Source organism: Odocoileus virginianus, chromosome 12 (assembly GCF_023699985.2).
Source record: "Odocoileus virginianus isolate 20LAN1187 ecotype Illinois chromosome 12, Ovbor_1.2, whole genome shotgun sequence".
Taxonomy (NCBI): domain Eukaryota; kingdom Metazoa; phylum Chordata; class Mammalia; order Artiodactyla; family Cervidae; genus Odocoileus; species Odocoileus virginianus.
In genome coordinates this window covers 13,448,687-13,467,440 of record NC_069685.1, presented here as the reverse complement: position 1 = coordinate 13,467,440, position 18,754 = coordinate 13,448,687, and the positions used below count along the sequence as shown (strand labels likewise).

Below are 18,754 nucleotides of genomic sequence, written 5' to 3'. Positions count from 1 at the left end.
GTGTATATATATATATATATATATATAAAAAACTGGATCACTTTGCTGTACAGTAGAAATTAATACAACCTTATAAATCAATTATACTTCAATAAAATAGAACAAACAAACAAAAAATAGATCACAGTGCAAGTTTCATTAAACATTCCATTTGGGAAATACTTAAAAAGTGGGGATATTTTAAAAAGAAAAAAAGATTAAGTTGGCTATTGTAAAGACAGACATTCATAAAATTTGAGAATAGCAAATACAAAAAAGTTTAAAGGGAGTCTTTCATCAGAATTTGTAAGCTATTCCAAGAATGCTCCACATAGGTAGACATGTATTTTAGCTCTGTGTATAGTACTTAGAAAACAATTAAAAGCATCCACTGAATTAAATGAATGCTAAAGAAATAAATGTTAAAAATATTTAATTAGCTTATGGATATGTATACTTTTCAAGATCCAACTGTGAGCAAGCATGTCCTCAAATGTTCTGGAATCTGTTTGGCCATTCTGACCACTGGAATTTACAAGGTGCTTCTTTGCCAGGTTAGGCAGTGCTATCTGCCCTGTTCTCTGACTTCTGCTCATGATTTTAGTTTCCCAAAACAAAAGCAGCCTACTATTAGTGGTTAAAAGCCCTGGCTTTGAAATCTGTGAGATCTGGGTTTAATTCCAGTTCACTTGCTTATTACGCATATGACTTCAGGCAAGTTATTCAGCCTCAGTGTCTTCATTTAAAAATGGGCCTAGTAACATTTGCTTTTTATTTTGCAGTGACTGGCCCACAAAAGCACTCAACAATGGTAGGTATATAAAATTCACATTATTACCATCACTGATTGACCCTTGTCTCTGATGTTGCCCAGAAAGCACAGTGTCCAAGTTAGACGTACATCTTTTTATATCATCCTCAAAAACAGAAAAAAAAAATCATTATAAACCATCTGAATCTTACAAGTGTTTTACCTTAGTGAATCAGTTGAGAAAGCTTAAATTCATCCTCACCTTTGTAGTAATTTTGATTTTTTGAGAACTTAGGGAAAGAAGGAAAGATCTGTAAACCCTAAGTGAAAAGATGGAGAGGAGGGATCAGTGGTTGCCACTGTAGTCAGTCTCATCAGAAACATAGAAGGTAACTAACTCTTATTACACATCTGCTGTGAGCCAAGTATGGCCTTCCCAGGTGGCCCAGTGCTAAAGAATCTGCTGGAAAAGAAGGAGATATAAGCTCAATCCCTGGGTTGGGAAGATTCTTTGGAGAAGGAGATGGCAACCCACTCCATTATCTTTGCCTGGGAAATCCCATGGACAGAGGAGTCTGGTGGACTACAGTCCATGGGGTTGCAAAGAGTTGGACATGACTTAGCGACTAAACAATGTGAGTCAAGTGCTTTACACACATTATCTCATTTATTTCTCTTAGTGACCCTTTGGAAGAGGTATGAAGACACATCATTTAATAGATGAGGGAAATGAATCACCAGAAGGACAAGGTAACCTGTTCAAGGTCACATGGGGCCAATTGGGATTCAAACTCGGTATACCACATTGCCTCTCATTGAAGACTGGTTTTCAGTAAATATAGTCCTGACTGATTGCACATGATGTAGGCAGAAAATTCATGTTATTTACTGAGAATGAGTAATGATTTATACCAAAAGAGGTTATAGAGTGGCAAGTGGTACATGGACATAATTGCTGCAATTATCCTGTCTTACTGCAAAATGATTGTTCTTGACCACATAATCAGTACATCCCTGGCTGAGTAAAGAAAGTGCCTTATGTTAACTAGTTGCTGACCAGTATTCTACTTTGAAGACACAGTGCACGCACAGAGGCGCAGCATAAATAGGCATGTTTTTAAATGAAGGTTTTCCTGTGCACCAGTCATTCACCCTACCCAGAAATACTACACTTCTAAGATCAAGGAGAAGCAATGGCACCCCACTCCAGTACTCTTGCCTGGGGGATCCCATGGACGGATGAGCCTGGTGGGCTGTGTCCATGGGTTCACTAAGAGTCGGACACGACTGAGCGACTTCACTTTCACTCATTGGAGAAGGAAATGGCAACCCACTCCAGTGTCCTTGCCTGGAGAATCCCAGGGACGGGGCAGCCTTGTGGGCTGCCGTCTATGGGGTGGCACAGAGTTGGACACGACTGAAGTGACTTAGCAGCAGCAAGATCAAGGAGTCACTAAGATTCAGTACTGGGGCTAAAATGCCTAACAACATCTAATGATCGATTTTTAGATTAATTTACTTTCATTTTTTCTTTTCTTTTATTTAGTGTATAGTTGCTTTACAATATTGTGTTAGTTTGTGCAGTACAGCAAAGTGAATCAGCTGCACATATACATATTTCCACTCCCTCTTGAACCTCCTTCTCACCCCCACCCCCATCCCACCCATCTGGGTCATCACAGAACATGTAGCTGAGCTCCCCGTGCTATGCAGAAGCTGCCTACCAGCTATCTATTTTACACATGGTCATGTATATATGTCAATGCTAGTATTCAATTCATCCCATCCTCCCCTTCTGTAGATTTGTTTTCGTTTTAGAGTAAGACTGCATTCTTACTGCAGTAACACTACCAGCTGCATTCTCAGATCCTCTTGAAGAGGAAATTTACTTGCCTATAGGATGTCCCGCATCACCTTGGTCAGGTAAAATACTTCATATTGATTACTGACATTTTTCATTGCTTTGCACTAAAAAGTGATTTGTCAAGGATGCTTTGGCAGAAGACTACAAATAAAACCAAAAGAATTCGTTTGATGATATTATGGCATTACTGATTGTGGTTACTATGTACATGATTTAATTCTTTTCCATCTCATATTGACTTTAGTTAACCAAGACTGCTGGGTATGGTCTCAATACTGACTTACCATTGTCTTCAGCAGAGAAGTAGAAGATGTCTTTAGTTGCCTTGCTGCCTTCATTCAAGATGTAGTAGATCCTCATCTCATCAATGTCAGCTAAAAGAGTAAGCATCATACATATACCATGTCGGCACACAGAAAATGAATATGATAAGAACAACATTGTTTTTTATAGGGCATGAAAATACTGCAATTAGTAAATTTAAAAATGATTAAATGAACACGAATCTAACTTTAAAAAAAATAACGAGGTTAATAAGAATTTAACTTTTTCTTAAAGTTGCAATAGCAAAAAATGGAATCTTATAATTTTAAATTCTGTAACTGCTCTTCTCTGTGTATGATCTCTGGGATGACGAGATGGGCATCCAAGAAGGATGCCCAGGTTCTACCTATGCACGCTTCACAATACCCTGGTCCTCTACAGACAGATTAGTCCAGCGGGTGTTAGGTCTTCTATCCAAGGTTGAAATACGCGGATACTCACGAACTAACTGTTGAAATGAATTTAAACAAGAATAACTATTGCATCCTCAGTAAAAAGGAAATAAGAATAAAATCATGATGTTTTTCCATTGCCCATTCTCTTGGATATTTGAGAATATGCCAGTTGGGTCTATAATTCTGTTTTTGTACTGTTGAAACTAGTATTTTCAAGACAATTTGCATTTTGGAGTATTCATTTGCAAGAACAATTTTTATAGAACCTCATATGATTTCACTTGGTTTAGAAGCAATTCTGAAAATGTAAAGAAACTGTTTTTTAAACAACCTTCTTTAGTTTTACTCTAAAATTGCATCCAGCTTTGTGTGTATTGTATGTGTAAAATTCCATGTATCTCTTCACATCTCATGCACAGAGCTACATGAAAAAGTTTTATGACTATGTGAAGAGCAGCCCAAGGTACCAGTGTTTTATCACTTGGGAAGCCAGAGGGACCTGCCTTTAGTTCACCATTAGTGGTAACAACAAATATAAAGAAAAATGATCATGAAAACATATACTCCCATAGTTAGGCAAACTTGTGTGCATGCATGTGTCTTAAGTCGCTCAGTCCTGTCAGACTCTTTGCTATGGACTATAGTCTGCCAAGCCTCTGTGCCCATGGGATTTCCCAGGCAAGAATACTGGGTTGCCACTTCCCTCTCCAGGGGATTTTCATTATCCAGGGATCAAACCTGTGTCTCCTGCATTGCAAGTGGCTCTTGGCAAACTTAGTTCTATGCATTTTCTAGATACAGAAATTGAATTTGAATAGTACAATAAAATATGCAGTATAATTTTTATATCTGAAATCAAGACATCAAACCACTATCTTCAGAAATCCAGACTTATTGGTAAACTATGCAAGTGATTCCTAGGTATGTCATTCTTTACTAAAAATTCAAACTTAAACTGATCTTTTCAAAATCATTGTAATCTTATAATATTTCAGAAGCAGAAGCTGTCCACCTATATTTGGCAGTTTTAATGTGTAACTACAAAACTGATTGAATGCCTGAGAGTTCCAGTGTAAACAGCATGCTGATGAAAGAGCTGATAATGGGTCTGTTGCCTTTCATTGTTTGTTAATTTCTCATTCCATTGTATTTCATTAGAATTAGAATCTTTCTGCTAAAGCTGAGGTCAGGACAATTTCATGCAGAGCTGGGAGATCTGATCTACTTAAGGAGCAGGACAAAGGCATCAGGGGACACTGTGTACTAACCTTGTGTAAAAACTCGCGTGTTCTCATTTCCAAGGCCAGTGTTGATAATGGAGCCGTGCACCGGTCCTCTGGTCACTTTATACTTCTGGAGCCTGTGGGAACTGTCCCAATCCTCTGTCTTCAGAGACCTGCTGGTAATCAAGAAGGCCACACGCCCAGGGTGAAGGTGTTTCAAGGCCAGGGCATCTTTGTTGAAGGCAGTCTGGGAGAACCTGTTGTCGAGGGAGTTTCTTACGTGAATCCACATTACCTGAGGTCTGTGTGTCTCCACAGCAGTGATTGGGAAGACATAGAAATCAGCATGAGTGTCATCTGTCACAGTCAAGAAGAATCTGTCTTCAGTTGTCTCACTGCCATCATGCCAGTAGCAAACCAAGTTCTCGTTCAGGTCCCGTTGGGTGAAGGTGGTCACAGGATGACTGCCATTATACAAAATCCTGCCATGAATGGGCACCTCGGTGATGGTAAAGAGGAGGAGGTCATCTGGGGTGTCCTTGTCTTCCGCTGTCAACTCGAAGGGAGTAATGCATTTTCTTTCCCCTTCTTGCAATATCAGTTTGTGGATGGTCATGACAGGTTTCTTATTATTTACATCCGTGATGAAGATCCTAAAGGTTTGAAACACGGGATTATGTTCATCAGCCTCTTGAAACTCAAAGCTGTCCATCTTTATCTCATCATTTGAAGTGTGAACGTAGGCTATCTTGTTGCCAGCCAACTGCCGCTGAGTGAAAGAGGTAATGGGCTCCCCAGGGTGGTCAGAGACTTCCAAGTGCCCCAGGCTAGGAGCCCGTGTGATGCTAAAGTGCAGCTGTTCATCAAAGCTGTTGATGTCATTGGTGCTAAGCAGATCCGTGGTGAGGGTCACTCTGCCACCTTCTGTCAAGGTGACCCCTTTGCTAACCACCTCAGGGAAGAAGACCCTGTCTAAGCTGCCAATGGTGATGTTGAAAGAGCGGTCTAGCAAAGGGTTAATCCCATCAGTCACATCAGACTTGATAAGGTCACAAAGCCCTTGGCCTGTGTGGGTGTAACAGATGAGGCCTCGGTCATTCTCACCCTGGGTGAAGTTCATTCCTAGGGTGAGGTTGTTCCTCACTTCCCCTCTGGGTTTTCTCAGTCTCTGTAGAAGCCCTTGTTGAGGCCCAGAGCGGAGGATAAAACTGAGGCTCTTATCATCTGAGTCGAGATCTGTGGCTTTGAGGACCCGACTGGTGATGACCCCAGCGTGGCCAGTCTCGACTTCCAGCCCATTGCTGATGGTCAGCCGAGGGGTTTCATCGTCCACCAGGATCACCACAACGGGCACCGTCCTGTGGGTGGTGTGCTTACTGTCACTCAGCCAGACCTCAAAACTGTCCTCTGCACTCTCAGAGTCATCGTGTGCATACACAATGGTGGAGGCCTCCTGAATCTCCTGTAAGGCGAAGCTACGGACGGGCTGGCTCTCTGTGGCCAGCTGCTGTATAATTCGCCCATGCCGAGGGAGGGCTGTGAGCTGAAAGTGAAGCTCGTTTGGTGGCAGGTCAGCATCAGCTCCATTGAGAAGTGGGGTGTCTATGACAATGCTCATTTCCTCTAATACCACCAACTCACTGGCAAAAAGTTCAGGCTGCTCATCATTGGTGGGTAAGGTCATTATAGGAAAGAGGACCTTTGGGGAGAAGTTGATGCCGTCAGAGCAATAAAAGGTGAACTGATCTTTTTGTGGTTCTACCCCCTTGTGGATACTCTGTACATAGTTGATGTGGCTTAGCTGGACATCTCTGACGGAGAAAGCACTGATGGGATAACCAGCTTGGGTCTCTTCTGATCTGGGAACTGGTGTCATATTTTCCAGGTAGCCAGAGACTGGCTGACCAGTTACTGTGCAGAGAATTTCATCTTGGGGAGTGTCTGCATCTTCGATGCTGAGATGTTGTAAGGTCAAGGCACCCTTCCCACCTTTATGGACAGAGTAAGGCTCCCTGATCAAGACCTTGGGGCCACATTGTTGACGGGCAGCACAACCACTTGAACCTGCACTTCTTTCACTGTGCTGTCTCCCATCATCCGCTGATTGGAATCCTTGGAGAGGGCAAGCCTGAAGGCATCATGCTGCTTCTGGAATCCAACTTCCCCTCCTGTGTGGACATAGACTACTGTCCCACTGATGAGGTCCTCTTGGGTGAACTGTTCTGTGGGTAAACCATTCACCAGAATAGTGCCCAATTATGGGCTGTCTTCCACAGTGAAAGAGAGCATCAAGTCGCCTGTGTCCTTTTGACCATGGATGATGTCCATGGCAATCTCAGAGGCTATATTTTCTAGTACATCTATGGACACATCTAATAATGAGCTACCTATAATAGAGATCCTGGGACTTCTGTCAGCTGCTGTGGGATGCACAGAAATCTGGACAGTGATAGGTATGTGATGTACCTTGTCACTTACCTCCAGATGGAAGGTATTGCTGGTGGCCTGGTTTCTGTGGTTCTGATAAGAGATACTCCCATTAACAATATCAGCTTGCGTGAAATATTCCCCTGGGACAATACCCTTTTTTAAGTACTGCAAATGTCCATGTTGGGGACCCCAAACTAATATGAAGACAATCTGGTCGATGTCTGTGTCAGGGTCTGAAACATCATTACTCATTACATCCTCAGCTCATTACTGCTGAGGATGAAACTCTCTCCTTCTGAGACAGTAAAGCCTCTGTTGGTGACTTGGGGAGGCTGGTTGTCCACAGGCTTCAGGAATAATGTGAATGTGCCAGGTACACTATTTCCTGCAGCATCCTCCACCTGGTAGGTGAACCGCACAATCCGTGGTACAATACCCAGCTTCCTCTGGGGGGGGGGGGGGGCTGGTAGGCAACTTCATGGTGATTTACCTGGGCCTGGGTGAAGCGCACAATGGGTGTGTCTGGTGAAGCAGTGAGCACAATTTCTCCAGCCCGGACTTGGTGGTTGCCATCTGTGTCAGTAGGGGGCATCAGTAGGGAGTACCACAGGTGCTGGTCATCTGAGTCCCGGTCAATATATTGGAGGAATTTCTTCTGGAAGTGAGTGAGTTGGTAGCTGGTAGTGACCATGAGCTGCACGGTCATTTCTAGGGTAGTTCCTGGAAACAGCTCTGGACTCTGCAGATCCACTGGTTGGACTCTGATGGTGAAGAAATGTTGCTTGGATAGATTGGGTGGGTCATGGTCATCCTGCACATGGAAAGTTATCTGGGCCATTGTGGATTGAGGACCAAGGGCTCCAAGATGGCGGTAGAAGAGTCTCCCTTCCACTATGTCTTGTTGAAGCCACTCAGTCACCACCTTCTCATAAAGTCCTTCCTTTCCCACGTAATACCAGCCTTCATCTTCAGGAGCCCGAGGTGGTTCTGACTGCCGCAGCAGCATCTCCCCCAGGTGCTGACTTGAGCTGGAGGAACCGGGAGTCAGATCTGCCCCCTCTTTCTTCTTCTTCTCCTTCCAGCGGCTGGTCCTCTAGCACAAAGTGGATGGTTGAGTCCTCAGAGCAACAACTGTCACACTCAGGACAAAGGGGGAGATCTGGACCACCTGCCCTTCAGTCACTGAGAGCCCGATGTTGGCAGTGACCATTGGTGGTTCATCATCAACAGGGATGATGGCGAGAGGGAAGAGGAAGTCCACCTGGTGGTGCCCACTCTCCATCCGGAAGACGATGTTGTCACTGTAGGTGTTGCTGCCATCATGCTGGTACACCACTCGCCCTGCTGCCAGGTCTGTTGGCGTGAAATGCTTGCACCCTGCTGGCGCCCCAAACACGACCAGCTCCCCATGTCTCAAGCCCCTGATGGCAGACACTTTCACCTCTCCCAGGTGATCACTATCACTGATCTGAAGGCTGCGGGCGCTGGAGAGGGGCCTTGACTGACCTTCAAAAAGTAATAGTCCCCGGTCATAGTTAGCCACTGGGGCCAGGCTGTTCAGGGGTTTTACGACCACCATAAAGGTAAAGGGGTCTGAGGTGGCACCGTCTGCGTCCACCACCTCCATCTCCAGTTGGAAGAGGTGCTCCGCATCCGATTTCTCCGTAGGAGGCTGATAAGCAATTTTCAGTTCCCGCAGCTCCTGCTGGCTGAAGAACGACACTGGAAAGCCCAGGGGGTCGTCAGTGCTGACCACGTAGCCCTGGTGCTCCGGTGGGGTGATGGGAGCATTGAGAATGTTGAAGACCAGGTCATCGGCATTAGACTCCTTGTCCTCCGCAGCCAGGGCGTCGGGTGTCAGGGAGGTCAGCAGGAACTGATGGACCTCCAGCATCATCGGAGCTGCGAGGCTGGGCCTGGGTGCCGTGTTCTCGGATCCCTCGCGGATCCTCACCAGCCGCTGGAAATGCTCTCGGAGCAGCAACTCCCCTGACTCCTGGGTCCCCTAGGCCTAGCAGCTCCGCCACCATGGGCACATAGTCCCGGTTGGGCGAGGGGGTGGTGGGGGTGTGCTGGTAGCGCACCCCAGCCCGGATAAAAGCCTCGCAGTCTATGGCCTTGGCCCTGGGGAGAGGGGCCCCCGTGGCATCCACCAAACGCCCATACTTGGGCAGCGGGCCACCCTCGGGGGGAACAGGGGTAAGCCGGCACCTGCGGGTGGCCGCGGTCCCGGGCTCCGGGGAGGCAAAGGCCAGCACTCTCCTGTCAATGGCGTGGCTCCAGCCGCGCAGCTTCTCCACCGCCAAAGGCCGGTTGCGCGTCACCAGCGTCAGCCGGTGGAAGACCACGTCCACCGCGAGCATGAAGGGCAGCGCGAGCGTGGAAGTCCCGGCGTCGTAGCGCAGCTGCAGCCTCACCCGCGCGCGTCCGGGGCTGCGGGCGCCCTAGTGAGTGTACCGGACCTGGCGGGGCCCGAAGGCGCAGGGGAAGCGGCGCGGGGAGAGCGCGCCGTGGCGTGGCGGCAGGGCGTCCAGCACCGTCACCTCGCACCGGTCCCCCGGCTGCACTCGAATCACCAGGTCCCGGAGCGGGTCGAGCCAGAGCGAGCGGCCCACGCGTACCCGGATCCCGGGGTTGGCAATCAGGATGCTGGGGCCGTCGGGGCTAGTGGGACCGAGGGCGCCCCAGGTGGGCAGGTAGGGCGCCCGAGGGGGCTCAGCCTCAGGCGAGGGTGTCTGTCCCTGCAGGGCAGGGCAGCTCAGGAGCAGGTAGGCGAGCGCGGCGGCGAGCTGCCGGGGGCGTCCCAGCGGGGCGCGGAAAAGTGCCCGCCATGGGACGTTGGCTCTGGGCTGCCTGGAGAGTATCCTGTCTTCAGAGTGGCCCGTTCAGCAGCAGGTGCAGGCGGTGGAGACGGTGGCTGCTGTCCACTCTGGAGCGGGTGAGCGGACTCAACAAGAGCCTTCAAGGGGCTGCGCTTCAGCCGCAGCAGGTAAAAGCAGCGGGGGGTGGATAGCGGAGTGCCGGTGGGAGGGCGGGCGAAGGGGCGCAGCCTCCTCTGCTCCTCCCCCTCTCCAGTCTGTCCATTGCAGGCACCAGGCGTTGTCCAGATGTGCCCCAGCGCTCGGAGACCTAGAAGCGTGCAGGAGCATTCCCCTCTGCCCCTTGGTACCTTTACCTAGGGTATCTTACCGACCTTCAAGCCTGGAGGGGTGGCCGGCCAAGGTACAACCCTGGGCTGCCTACCTCCGACCAGTCGGTCTGGATACTCTCCTTCCCGGGCGGCTCAACGGGATTGTCCTCCGGGGCCGGAGACGGTGACCATCGCCGGGTCGGTTCTGCTTGTGTGAGACACTTCGCTCCCGCGGTTCATTTATCCAGGCAACGGTCTTTCTGAGAGTGGGGAGAAACCCCACTCCTCTTCCTTACCGCTGACAAGAGTGCACTTTCCAGCCAAACCTGAGTCTCAAGCTTCGGACATAAAAGATACTAGTGGGAGCTATTTTGCAAATAGGATTTTCTAGCTGTCTGCCTGATAAAGCAGCTTATTTCGGATCCTGTGATTCCTTGCTAACCCCAACATTTCTCCTCAGTTTTGGGGGGAAGAGCACCAGCATCTGACTGGTGAACAGCTTTTAATTTGTTTCTAGTCAGTGGGTCTCACGTCTCACACAACTGGATGGACCCGGTGGCTTTTATTTTCTTAGGGCGTGATTTCCATATCTGATCAACAGTGACTGCCTGTGAGTTTATTAGATATGCTATTTCCTGATTACTTTCTTTGTAGAAAAATATATCATAGCCAGAGGGGAGGATGTCAAGAGAAACAGTAACAGGGAAAATACTTACCACAGTTACTTGGATCAATTTCTGTGAACTAACCCATTCAATATCTGTGATGGAATTTGACTTTCAGATGAGGGATACCTGCCCTCCCTGGTGTGGGGTTAGGTTCTTAGCCTCATACTCATGTTTTAAGTATCAGAGGTGTCCATTTAGCCACAGTGTGGAGAAATTTCTTCCTATAAATAAAATGTGATTTTTAGAAAGCAATTAATGCAAATGTGAGAGAGACCTACTGATGATGGAGAAATAGATGCATCTAAAACTGTACTGATAAAAATAGCTTTAAGGGGAATATAAATCTGTAGAATATCATCCTTAAATTATTCTTTCGATTTTTTTAAATAATTTTTTTTTTAACAGCCTGTTTTATTCACTTGAGCAGCAGCAACAACTGACTGACTCCCAGAGCAGGAATAAACTGCTAGTGGATTGAAATAGTTAATTTTCTCCCTAAATATTTAATTTAACCAACCAGTGACATGCTATGGGTCTATATAATCCACCAAAGTAGAATACTACTTAACACATAGATTTGTTCATATAACAGAACTTTAAGAGATGGTAAACTTGAAACAATATATATTAGCCTAATTGTGCAGAGCTACTCTGGTGTGTCTGGAAAGTATTATTAAGAATATTTTAAATTGAAACACAGGTCAAATTTCACTGTAAATGAAAGAGGCATTATATTTTATAAAGCTCCTACCTTGTCCAAATTTTTTAAAAATAATAAAACTCTCATTTGTCTTCATATATTAAATTTTACCAAGTGAATATTCTTGTGTGAGTGTAATTTTGATTCCCATTCAAGCATCCCTCAATCTGGGCAACTATCTTGTTCATGTGCTATTATCATTATAGGCAGAGATGGGGTGGGCAGTTGAGCTGACAGTTAAAACATGTTGATGTTTTTGCCCTTGGATCTGCCCTATCCAGCTAACATTCCTTTTCTTCACTATGAAGCTTCTTGAAGGTGGTACTTTTTCTTCCTGTGCTTTGTTTGTTTTTGCTTACTATCTCCATTTCATAACCTCCTACCAACTCCCTCTTAGCATGCTTTCATTTCAACAAAACTGCTAAGGTCATTAGTAACCTAGATGGAAAAATCCAACAGCCATGGTTGGTATTGTCCATTTGCTATACCCTTCTGGTTTTCCTCTTTGCTTTCCACTCAAATCCTAATTTTTCAAAAGTCTTTTTTCTATGCTCCCCAAGCCATATTAAATCTCTGCAATTATACATTTACAGACCATTTGATTAAGATCTGTCTTCTCCACTAGACTTTTAAGCTCCATGAGAGTGGGGAGTGTGCTCTGTTCACACCTGATACCTAATGCTTATGTGTAGAAGGTACATGATAACCATTTGTTAACTGAATGAATGAATAAAAGAAGGAAAGTCTCAGAATTAGTAACTGACATACTATAAAGCCAAGGTGTTAGGTAGAAAAAACCCACTGCAAATGTAGGATCACTTCTTTCTTTCTGCTTCATACTATGACAGTTTATTAGAGGCTGGTGATTGTTCTGTTCAGAGGACACAAATTTGATTTCTAACCAACTATTCATTTTATTAGAGTTTTCTTTGCACAGGGCAATTTCAGTTATCCATATTGTATTTCTTTTATCTCTTACCTTCCCAAATTTCTCTTTTAAACCTGAGCTGCATTTCAAGTCTGTATTAAGTGGGAAAGAAAAGAACTACAGCATATATATAATCTAGAAAAATGGTACTGATGAACCTATTTGCGGGGCAGGAAGAGACGCTGACCTAGAGAATGGACTTGTGGACATGGGGCAGGGTTGGGGGGTAAGGAGAGATTGGGACAAACGGAGAGCGTAGCACTGAAATATCTACACTACCACATGTACAATAGCTAGTGGGAGGCTGCAGTATAACACAGGGATCTCAGCTCCGTGCTCAGTGATGACCTGAGAAGACTGGGATGGAGGAGTGGGAGGGAGGCTCAAAACAGAGGGGATATATTTATTCATACAGCTGAATTATTTTGTTGTACTGCAGAAATGAGCACAACACAACATTGTAAAACAATTATAAAGAAACAGAAAAGAAAAGAACTACAGACTGTGCTATGCTGGTGGTTTTCATGTGCCCTGTGTCGCTGGATTCTTTTGGAACCCTGCAAGGTGGCTATGTGTCTTAATTTATATGTAATGATAGACCCCATCTCATGCAGCTATTATAAACATTAAATAGATTACTGCACAGAAAAAGCTTTGAGTAGTACCTGGCACACAGTGTTCAATAATGAAGTTACAATTATAGATGAGAAGTGGAGATTTACAGGAGTTAAGTAGAAAAATTTTACCTTGTAAATTAATTCAACTATCACTAAAAGTTGTCCTACTTTTAATAGGACATGTGAGAGGATGTGAAAGGAGTCCTCACATGCCCCTGTCGCCCCAGGAGAATTTCCATCATGCCCACTCCATTAATAATTGGCTCTGCCTGAAGTTCGTAAATGGTATTTAATAGGTCACAGAAAAGAGACTGTATATGCAAATATTGTGCTTGTGCTTCGGCAGGGAGACAGTCCATTTTCAGTAAAATCACATCCAACTTCAGGAGAAATGACTGAGACCAGGTGGAAGGCTGTGCCTCACGAACTAGGAAGTTCCACACCAGTATCTCTGCTCCCCATTCAAGGCTAAAGGAGCCCAGTTATTCAATCTGATCTTTGCTGAAGTTGCTTTTTCTCTACTAACTGGAGAAATAAAAGGGCCTAAACCCTAAATTTTGCAAGATGAATGCCTCACCACAGTAAAACCTACCCAGAGGCTTTCCTCTAGTCAACCTTGGGGCCAACAATGGATTCTTGGACATTAAAAAACATGTTCCAGTAAGGCAACAGGTTAAAAAAAAATAACCCCCTCCTCCCCAAAACTTTAAAATGACCTCCATTGGCTGTGTAGGTCCTATGTCATCTGCCAAGACAACAGCTTCAAGAGGGGTTAAGTACACAGTCTGGCACTGGCCAAGCCAACTTTGCCCCCCATTACACATGGAGTTAATTGGCATCTATGTTCCTATCGGTCCCTCCCAACCTGAAGAATTCAGCAGCCACGGCTCCACCTCAATGGCTGTATCCCAGGACCACATCTTCCTTTGCATAATGGACAAGGGTCTCCCTGCCTTGCAGGATGGCACTACTGTTTTCTGTGCCTCCATACACTACAGGGTGTTGTTAAAGGCAGGCTCCACCCAGTTGGGCTACCCAACGGCAGTAGCCACACAGCTTGTATCAGAGATATGATGCAGCACTCATTCATTTAAACTCACCCAATAAATACTGCTGCTGTTGTTTAGTCACTCAGTCATGTCCAACTCTTTGTGACCCCATGGACGGCAGCACACCAGGCTTCCCTGTCCATCACCATCTCCCTGGAGCTTGTTCAAACTCATGTCTATTGAGTCAGTGATGCCATCCAACCATCTCATCCTCTGTCGCCCCCTTCTCCTCCTGCCTTCAATCTTTCCCAGTATCAGGGTCTTTTCCAATGAGTCAGCTCTTCGCATGAGGTGGTCAAAGTATTGGAGCTTCAGCTTCAGCATCAGTCCTTCCAATGAATATTCAGGACTGATTTCCTTTAGGATGGACTGGTTGGATCTCCTTGCAGTCCAAGGGACTCAAGAGTTTTTTCCAACACCACAGTTCAAAAACATCAATTCTTCAGCGCTCAGCTTTCTTTATAGTCCAACTCTCACATCCATACATGACTACTGGAAAAACCATAGCTTTGACTAGATGGAGCTTTGTTGGCAAAGTAATGTCTCTGCTTTTCAATATGCTGTCTAGGTTGGTCATAGCTTTTCTTTCAAAGAGCAATCGCCTTCTAATTTTGCAGCAGTAGTCAGCATCTGCAGTGATTTTGGAGCCCAAGAAAATAAAGTCTGTCACTGTTTCCATTGTTTTCTCACCTATGTGCCATGAAGTGATGGGACCAGATGCCATGATCTTTGTTTTTTGAATGTTGAGTTTTAAGCCAGCTTTTCACTCTCCTCTTTCACCATCATCAAGAGACTCTTTAGTTCCTCTTTGCTTTCTGCTATAAGGGTGGTGTCATCTGCATATCTGAGGTTGTTGATATTTCTCCCAGTTATTGATATTGATAGTGCTAGTCATGCTATTAATGTGAAGTCAGCACATTTGGGAACTGGATGGTATGGGGAAGGAGAGGGAAGAGGGGATTCAGAATACATTTTCCTGCTCTTCTGAGATTCCAGCTAATGTCTGGAAGAGAGCAGATGGTCCTGGCTCTCTCATGCCAGAGGGAGCTGCCCTTCAGGCTGTTGGGCTCATGACCTCCCAAAGAAAGGGCTCCCATGCAGGTCGCAGCCGCTCAGGGAAGCCTGCAGCTCAGCCTTGAAGGCCAAGGGCTAAGGGCAGGGAGCTTAAGGAGGTGAGAGAGGAAAGGACTCTTCTAGTTTGCATCAGGACAGAGAACTGACTCAGACGCTTTCATTCCCGTTTGAAAATAAGACCCTGGAAGACCAGAAGGCTTCTTCTAACCTGCCATATGATAATTGATTATCTTCCTTTAAATCATACAACACTTAAGGAAGTAACTATATTTCACTTCAAAGGAAGGTGTTAAAATTATATGTTAAAAAAATAGTCAGAGCTAAATAATTGAGTGATTTTCTAATCTAACTGATATTCTTTGTTCCTTGATTGTATATTTCGACATCATGTCCATTTAGCTGTGATTTCCTTTAAAGTAGTTTCAAAGATTTAGAAGCCAAAGCTCACATGATGAGGAAGAGTAATACTATTTAACTAGCAGTGTTTTTTTTTTTTTTTTTTTTTAAGAAATCTTAGTAGAATCTGATGTCAGAATAATTTAAAGAAGGTGATATTTTGTTCTTTGTCCTGGGTGTCCATTAACAGAATTTGAATGATTTAATAGAAAGTCTGGCTTTTAAGCAGTTCTGTTTATTTGTCTTCAAGTTTTATGTGATGGGGAATTATTTATTTTTAGTGTCAGCGTTTCTCTCTGTTAAGAATTGATCTGTGGTGTTTTATAATCATGGTTTCCACTCCAAAATTTACAGCTCAGCCAAATTCTAAAAATGCTTTGTTACTGTATTTATCAATTACATATAGTTACTATTGTTGCTGTGGTTCAGTTGCTAAGCCACATTACCTCTCAGCATTTTTTCTTTTGCTTATGCTTTCAGAGTGTTATATTTTGACTTTTTTTCTTTCAATCAATAAGATAAGTATGGAATATGCACAGGAAATACAGAACTAGTAAGGTATGATTCTACCTTTATTAAATATATTTTATAAGGAGATTAAAAGTAGCACTAACTTACTGCAAGAAATTATCAATTGTTGTTAAACATGTTCAAATGTCACATAAACTCTATGATTTTAATATCAATATGTTTTCTATGTTAAATTGTTATAATTAAATGGTGTTGTGTGTATTGTTTGGGCTATTGTAACACAGTGCCACAGACTGGGTGATTTAAACAACAAAGCTTATAGTCTCACAACTCTGGAGGTGCGTGGTTGGAAATCAAGCTTGATTCCTTCCAAGGGCTGTGAGAGAAGGCTCTGTTGCAGGCCTCTCTCTGTGACTTGTAGATGGCCATCCCATCCCTGTGTATCCTTTTTTAAAAAATTTATTTGGCTGTGCCAGGTGTTAGTTGAGGCATGCAGGAGCTTCAGTTGTGGCATGCAGATCTAGTTCTCTGACCAGGGATCAAGCCCGAGACCCCTGCATTGGGAACATGGAGTCTCAACCCCTGGACCACCAGGGAAGTCCCTTGCCTGTGTTTCTTTACATCATCTTCCCTCTGTGCACGTCTCTGTGCCCAGATTCCACTTTTCTTGGGACACCAGTCATGTTGGATTGAGGGCCACTCTAATGACCTCACTTTAACTTGATTACCTGGGTAAAAATCTCATCTCTAAAGAGGATCTCATTCTGAGGTACTATGGTTATCTGGCACAATTTAACCCAGAACATTCATACTCCGGTCCCTCTAAATTCATACCCTTTTCATATGCAAAATACAGTCACCCCATTTCACTATCTCTGAAAGTCTTTAACCCAATCCATCATCAGCTCTAAGTCCAAAATATCCAAATATCATCTAAATCAGTTATGGGTGAGGCTTGGGGTCTGATTTATCCTGGGCAAAATCCTCTCCATCTGTGAACTTGTAAATCTGAAACTGAGCAGAACCCTGACTTCCCAGGGAGCAGACATCTCTAGTTTGTAGAAAAATTTTGGCCTCCTAAATTTCCCCCGGGTTCCAAAGAGCAAATTTAATCAAAGAAGTGAGAAACTGTAAACAAAGGGAAAAAAAATCAAGAAAGACAAAATAATAGTTTAGTCAGAAAACAAACTCAAGGACCTTTAGTTCTTTCTCAATGTCTGTGGATAATATCCTGAGCCATATGCTTGAGTAGTTTTGCAGATACTAAAATCCCTGATAGGTGGAGGAAGTCAACTGTGGGCTGAGCATCAGCATATTGACTGGTTGGAACTAGAAGGTTGATGAATAAGATTCTTTAAACATAGCCTGTTACCTCACCATCAACAGAGAGTTGAGCACCAGCTGATCTTGCATCCTGTGGCCCTCTCTCTCATACTGTCTTTAAAACACTTCCCTGAAAGCCACTGAAGAGTTTGGGTCTTTTGGCCCTGAGCTGCCCATTCTCCAGGTTTGGTTCCTTCCAATAAACACAGTACTTTCTATCTGTGTTTCTCTCACTAAAATATTGTGTTAGTGGATTGGCTTTGAAGTATTGTTGAAGTATAGGACAATGTTAAAGAAGTTATAGGTGTACAACATACTGATTTCAATATGAGTTTTGAAAGTTGAATTATTCCAAAATTTATGTTCAACTGTCATGGGTCACATGATTATACAATATTTTATAAGTGGATTTTTCCAGGCTTAGCATTATTCTCTGTATAATACACAGAAGAATAAATATGGTTTCTATTTTGAAGATTGTTTCTATTTTTCTATTTTCCTCCTCAGAACTTTTTGAAACAGAAACCTTATAAACAGATGAAATATATAGTATACGAATTGCATTAAGTTTCAACCACACCCATTTAATATATTTGAACATGTATACACTGCAATATGAACACTACAACAGAACAATTAAAATTTATGTTTTCAAGTTTAAAAAGTTACATTTTTGAGTTCTAAGAGAAAATTGTTAAAGTAGTACAAATGAATATCACATTTTGAAAAGTCTAGATTGCTCTGGTGTCAGTTGCAAAATGTAAAATTTTAATAATATAAAGCAGCTGCAGTGGAAGAGAAGCACACCGTACCAGCTGCTTCTTTTGTTATTGTTGTTGAATGGGTTTATTTTTAGTAATGTGACATGTTGATTATTCTTTTAAAGTGACTGTAAAGGATCATGTCATCTGCAAAGAGAGAGTTTCACTTCTTCTTTTCCTATCTGGATTCCTTTTACTTCTTTTTCTGCCCTGATTGCTGTGGCCAAAACTTCCAAAACTATGTTGAATAGTAGTGGTGAGAGTGGGCACCCTTGTCTTGTTCTTGATTTCAGGGGAAATGCTTTCAATTTTTCAACATTGAGGGTGATGCTTGCTGTGGGTTTGTCATATATAGCTTTTATTATGTTGAGGTATGTTAATTCTATTCCTGCTTTCTGGAGAGTTTTAATCATAAATGGATGTTGAATTTTGTCAAAGGCTTTTTCTGCATCTATTGAGATAATCATATGGTTTTTATCTTTCAATTTGTTAATGTGGTGTATTACATTGATTGATTTGTGGATATTAAAGAATCCTTGCATTCCTGGGATAAAGCCCACTTGGTCATGATGTATGATTTTTTAAATATGTTGTTGGATTCTGTTTGCTAGAATTTTGTTAAGGATTTTTGCATCTATGTTCATCAGTGATATTGGCCTGTAGTTTTCTTT

At 43.7% G+C, this 18,754-nt stretch overlaps 1 protein-coding gene across 1 annotated transcript in view; it reads right to left on the bottom strand.

Annotated features, from left to right (window-relative positions):
- Nucleotides 1–17,412, bottom strand: part of FREM3 (FRAS1 related extracellular matrix 3) — a 102,117-nt gene extending 84,705 nt beyond the window's left edge. Inside the window, 10 exon segments of the mRNA XM_070475813.1 lie at nt 2,879–2,968; nt 4,582–6,570; nt 6,573–7,221; nt 7,224–7,421; nt 7,424–8,026; nt 8,028–8,092; nt 8,095–8,947; nt 8,949–9,831; nt 10,210–10,356; nt 17,372–17,412. Of these exon segments, the coding sequence (XP_070331914.1) occupies nt 2,879–2,968; nt 4,582–6,570; nt 6,573–7,221; nt 7,224–7,421; nt 7,424–8,026; nt 8,028–8,092; nt 8,095–8,947; nt 8,949–9,831; nt 10,210–10,356; nt 17,372–17,412 (5,518 nt within the window).
- Nucleotides 17,413–18,754: the final 1,342 nt, after the last annotated feature.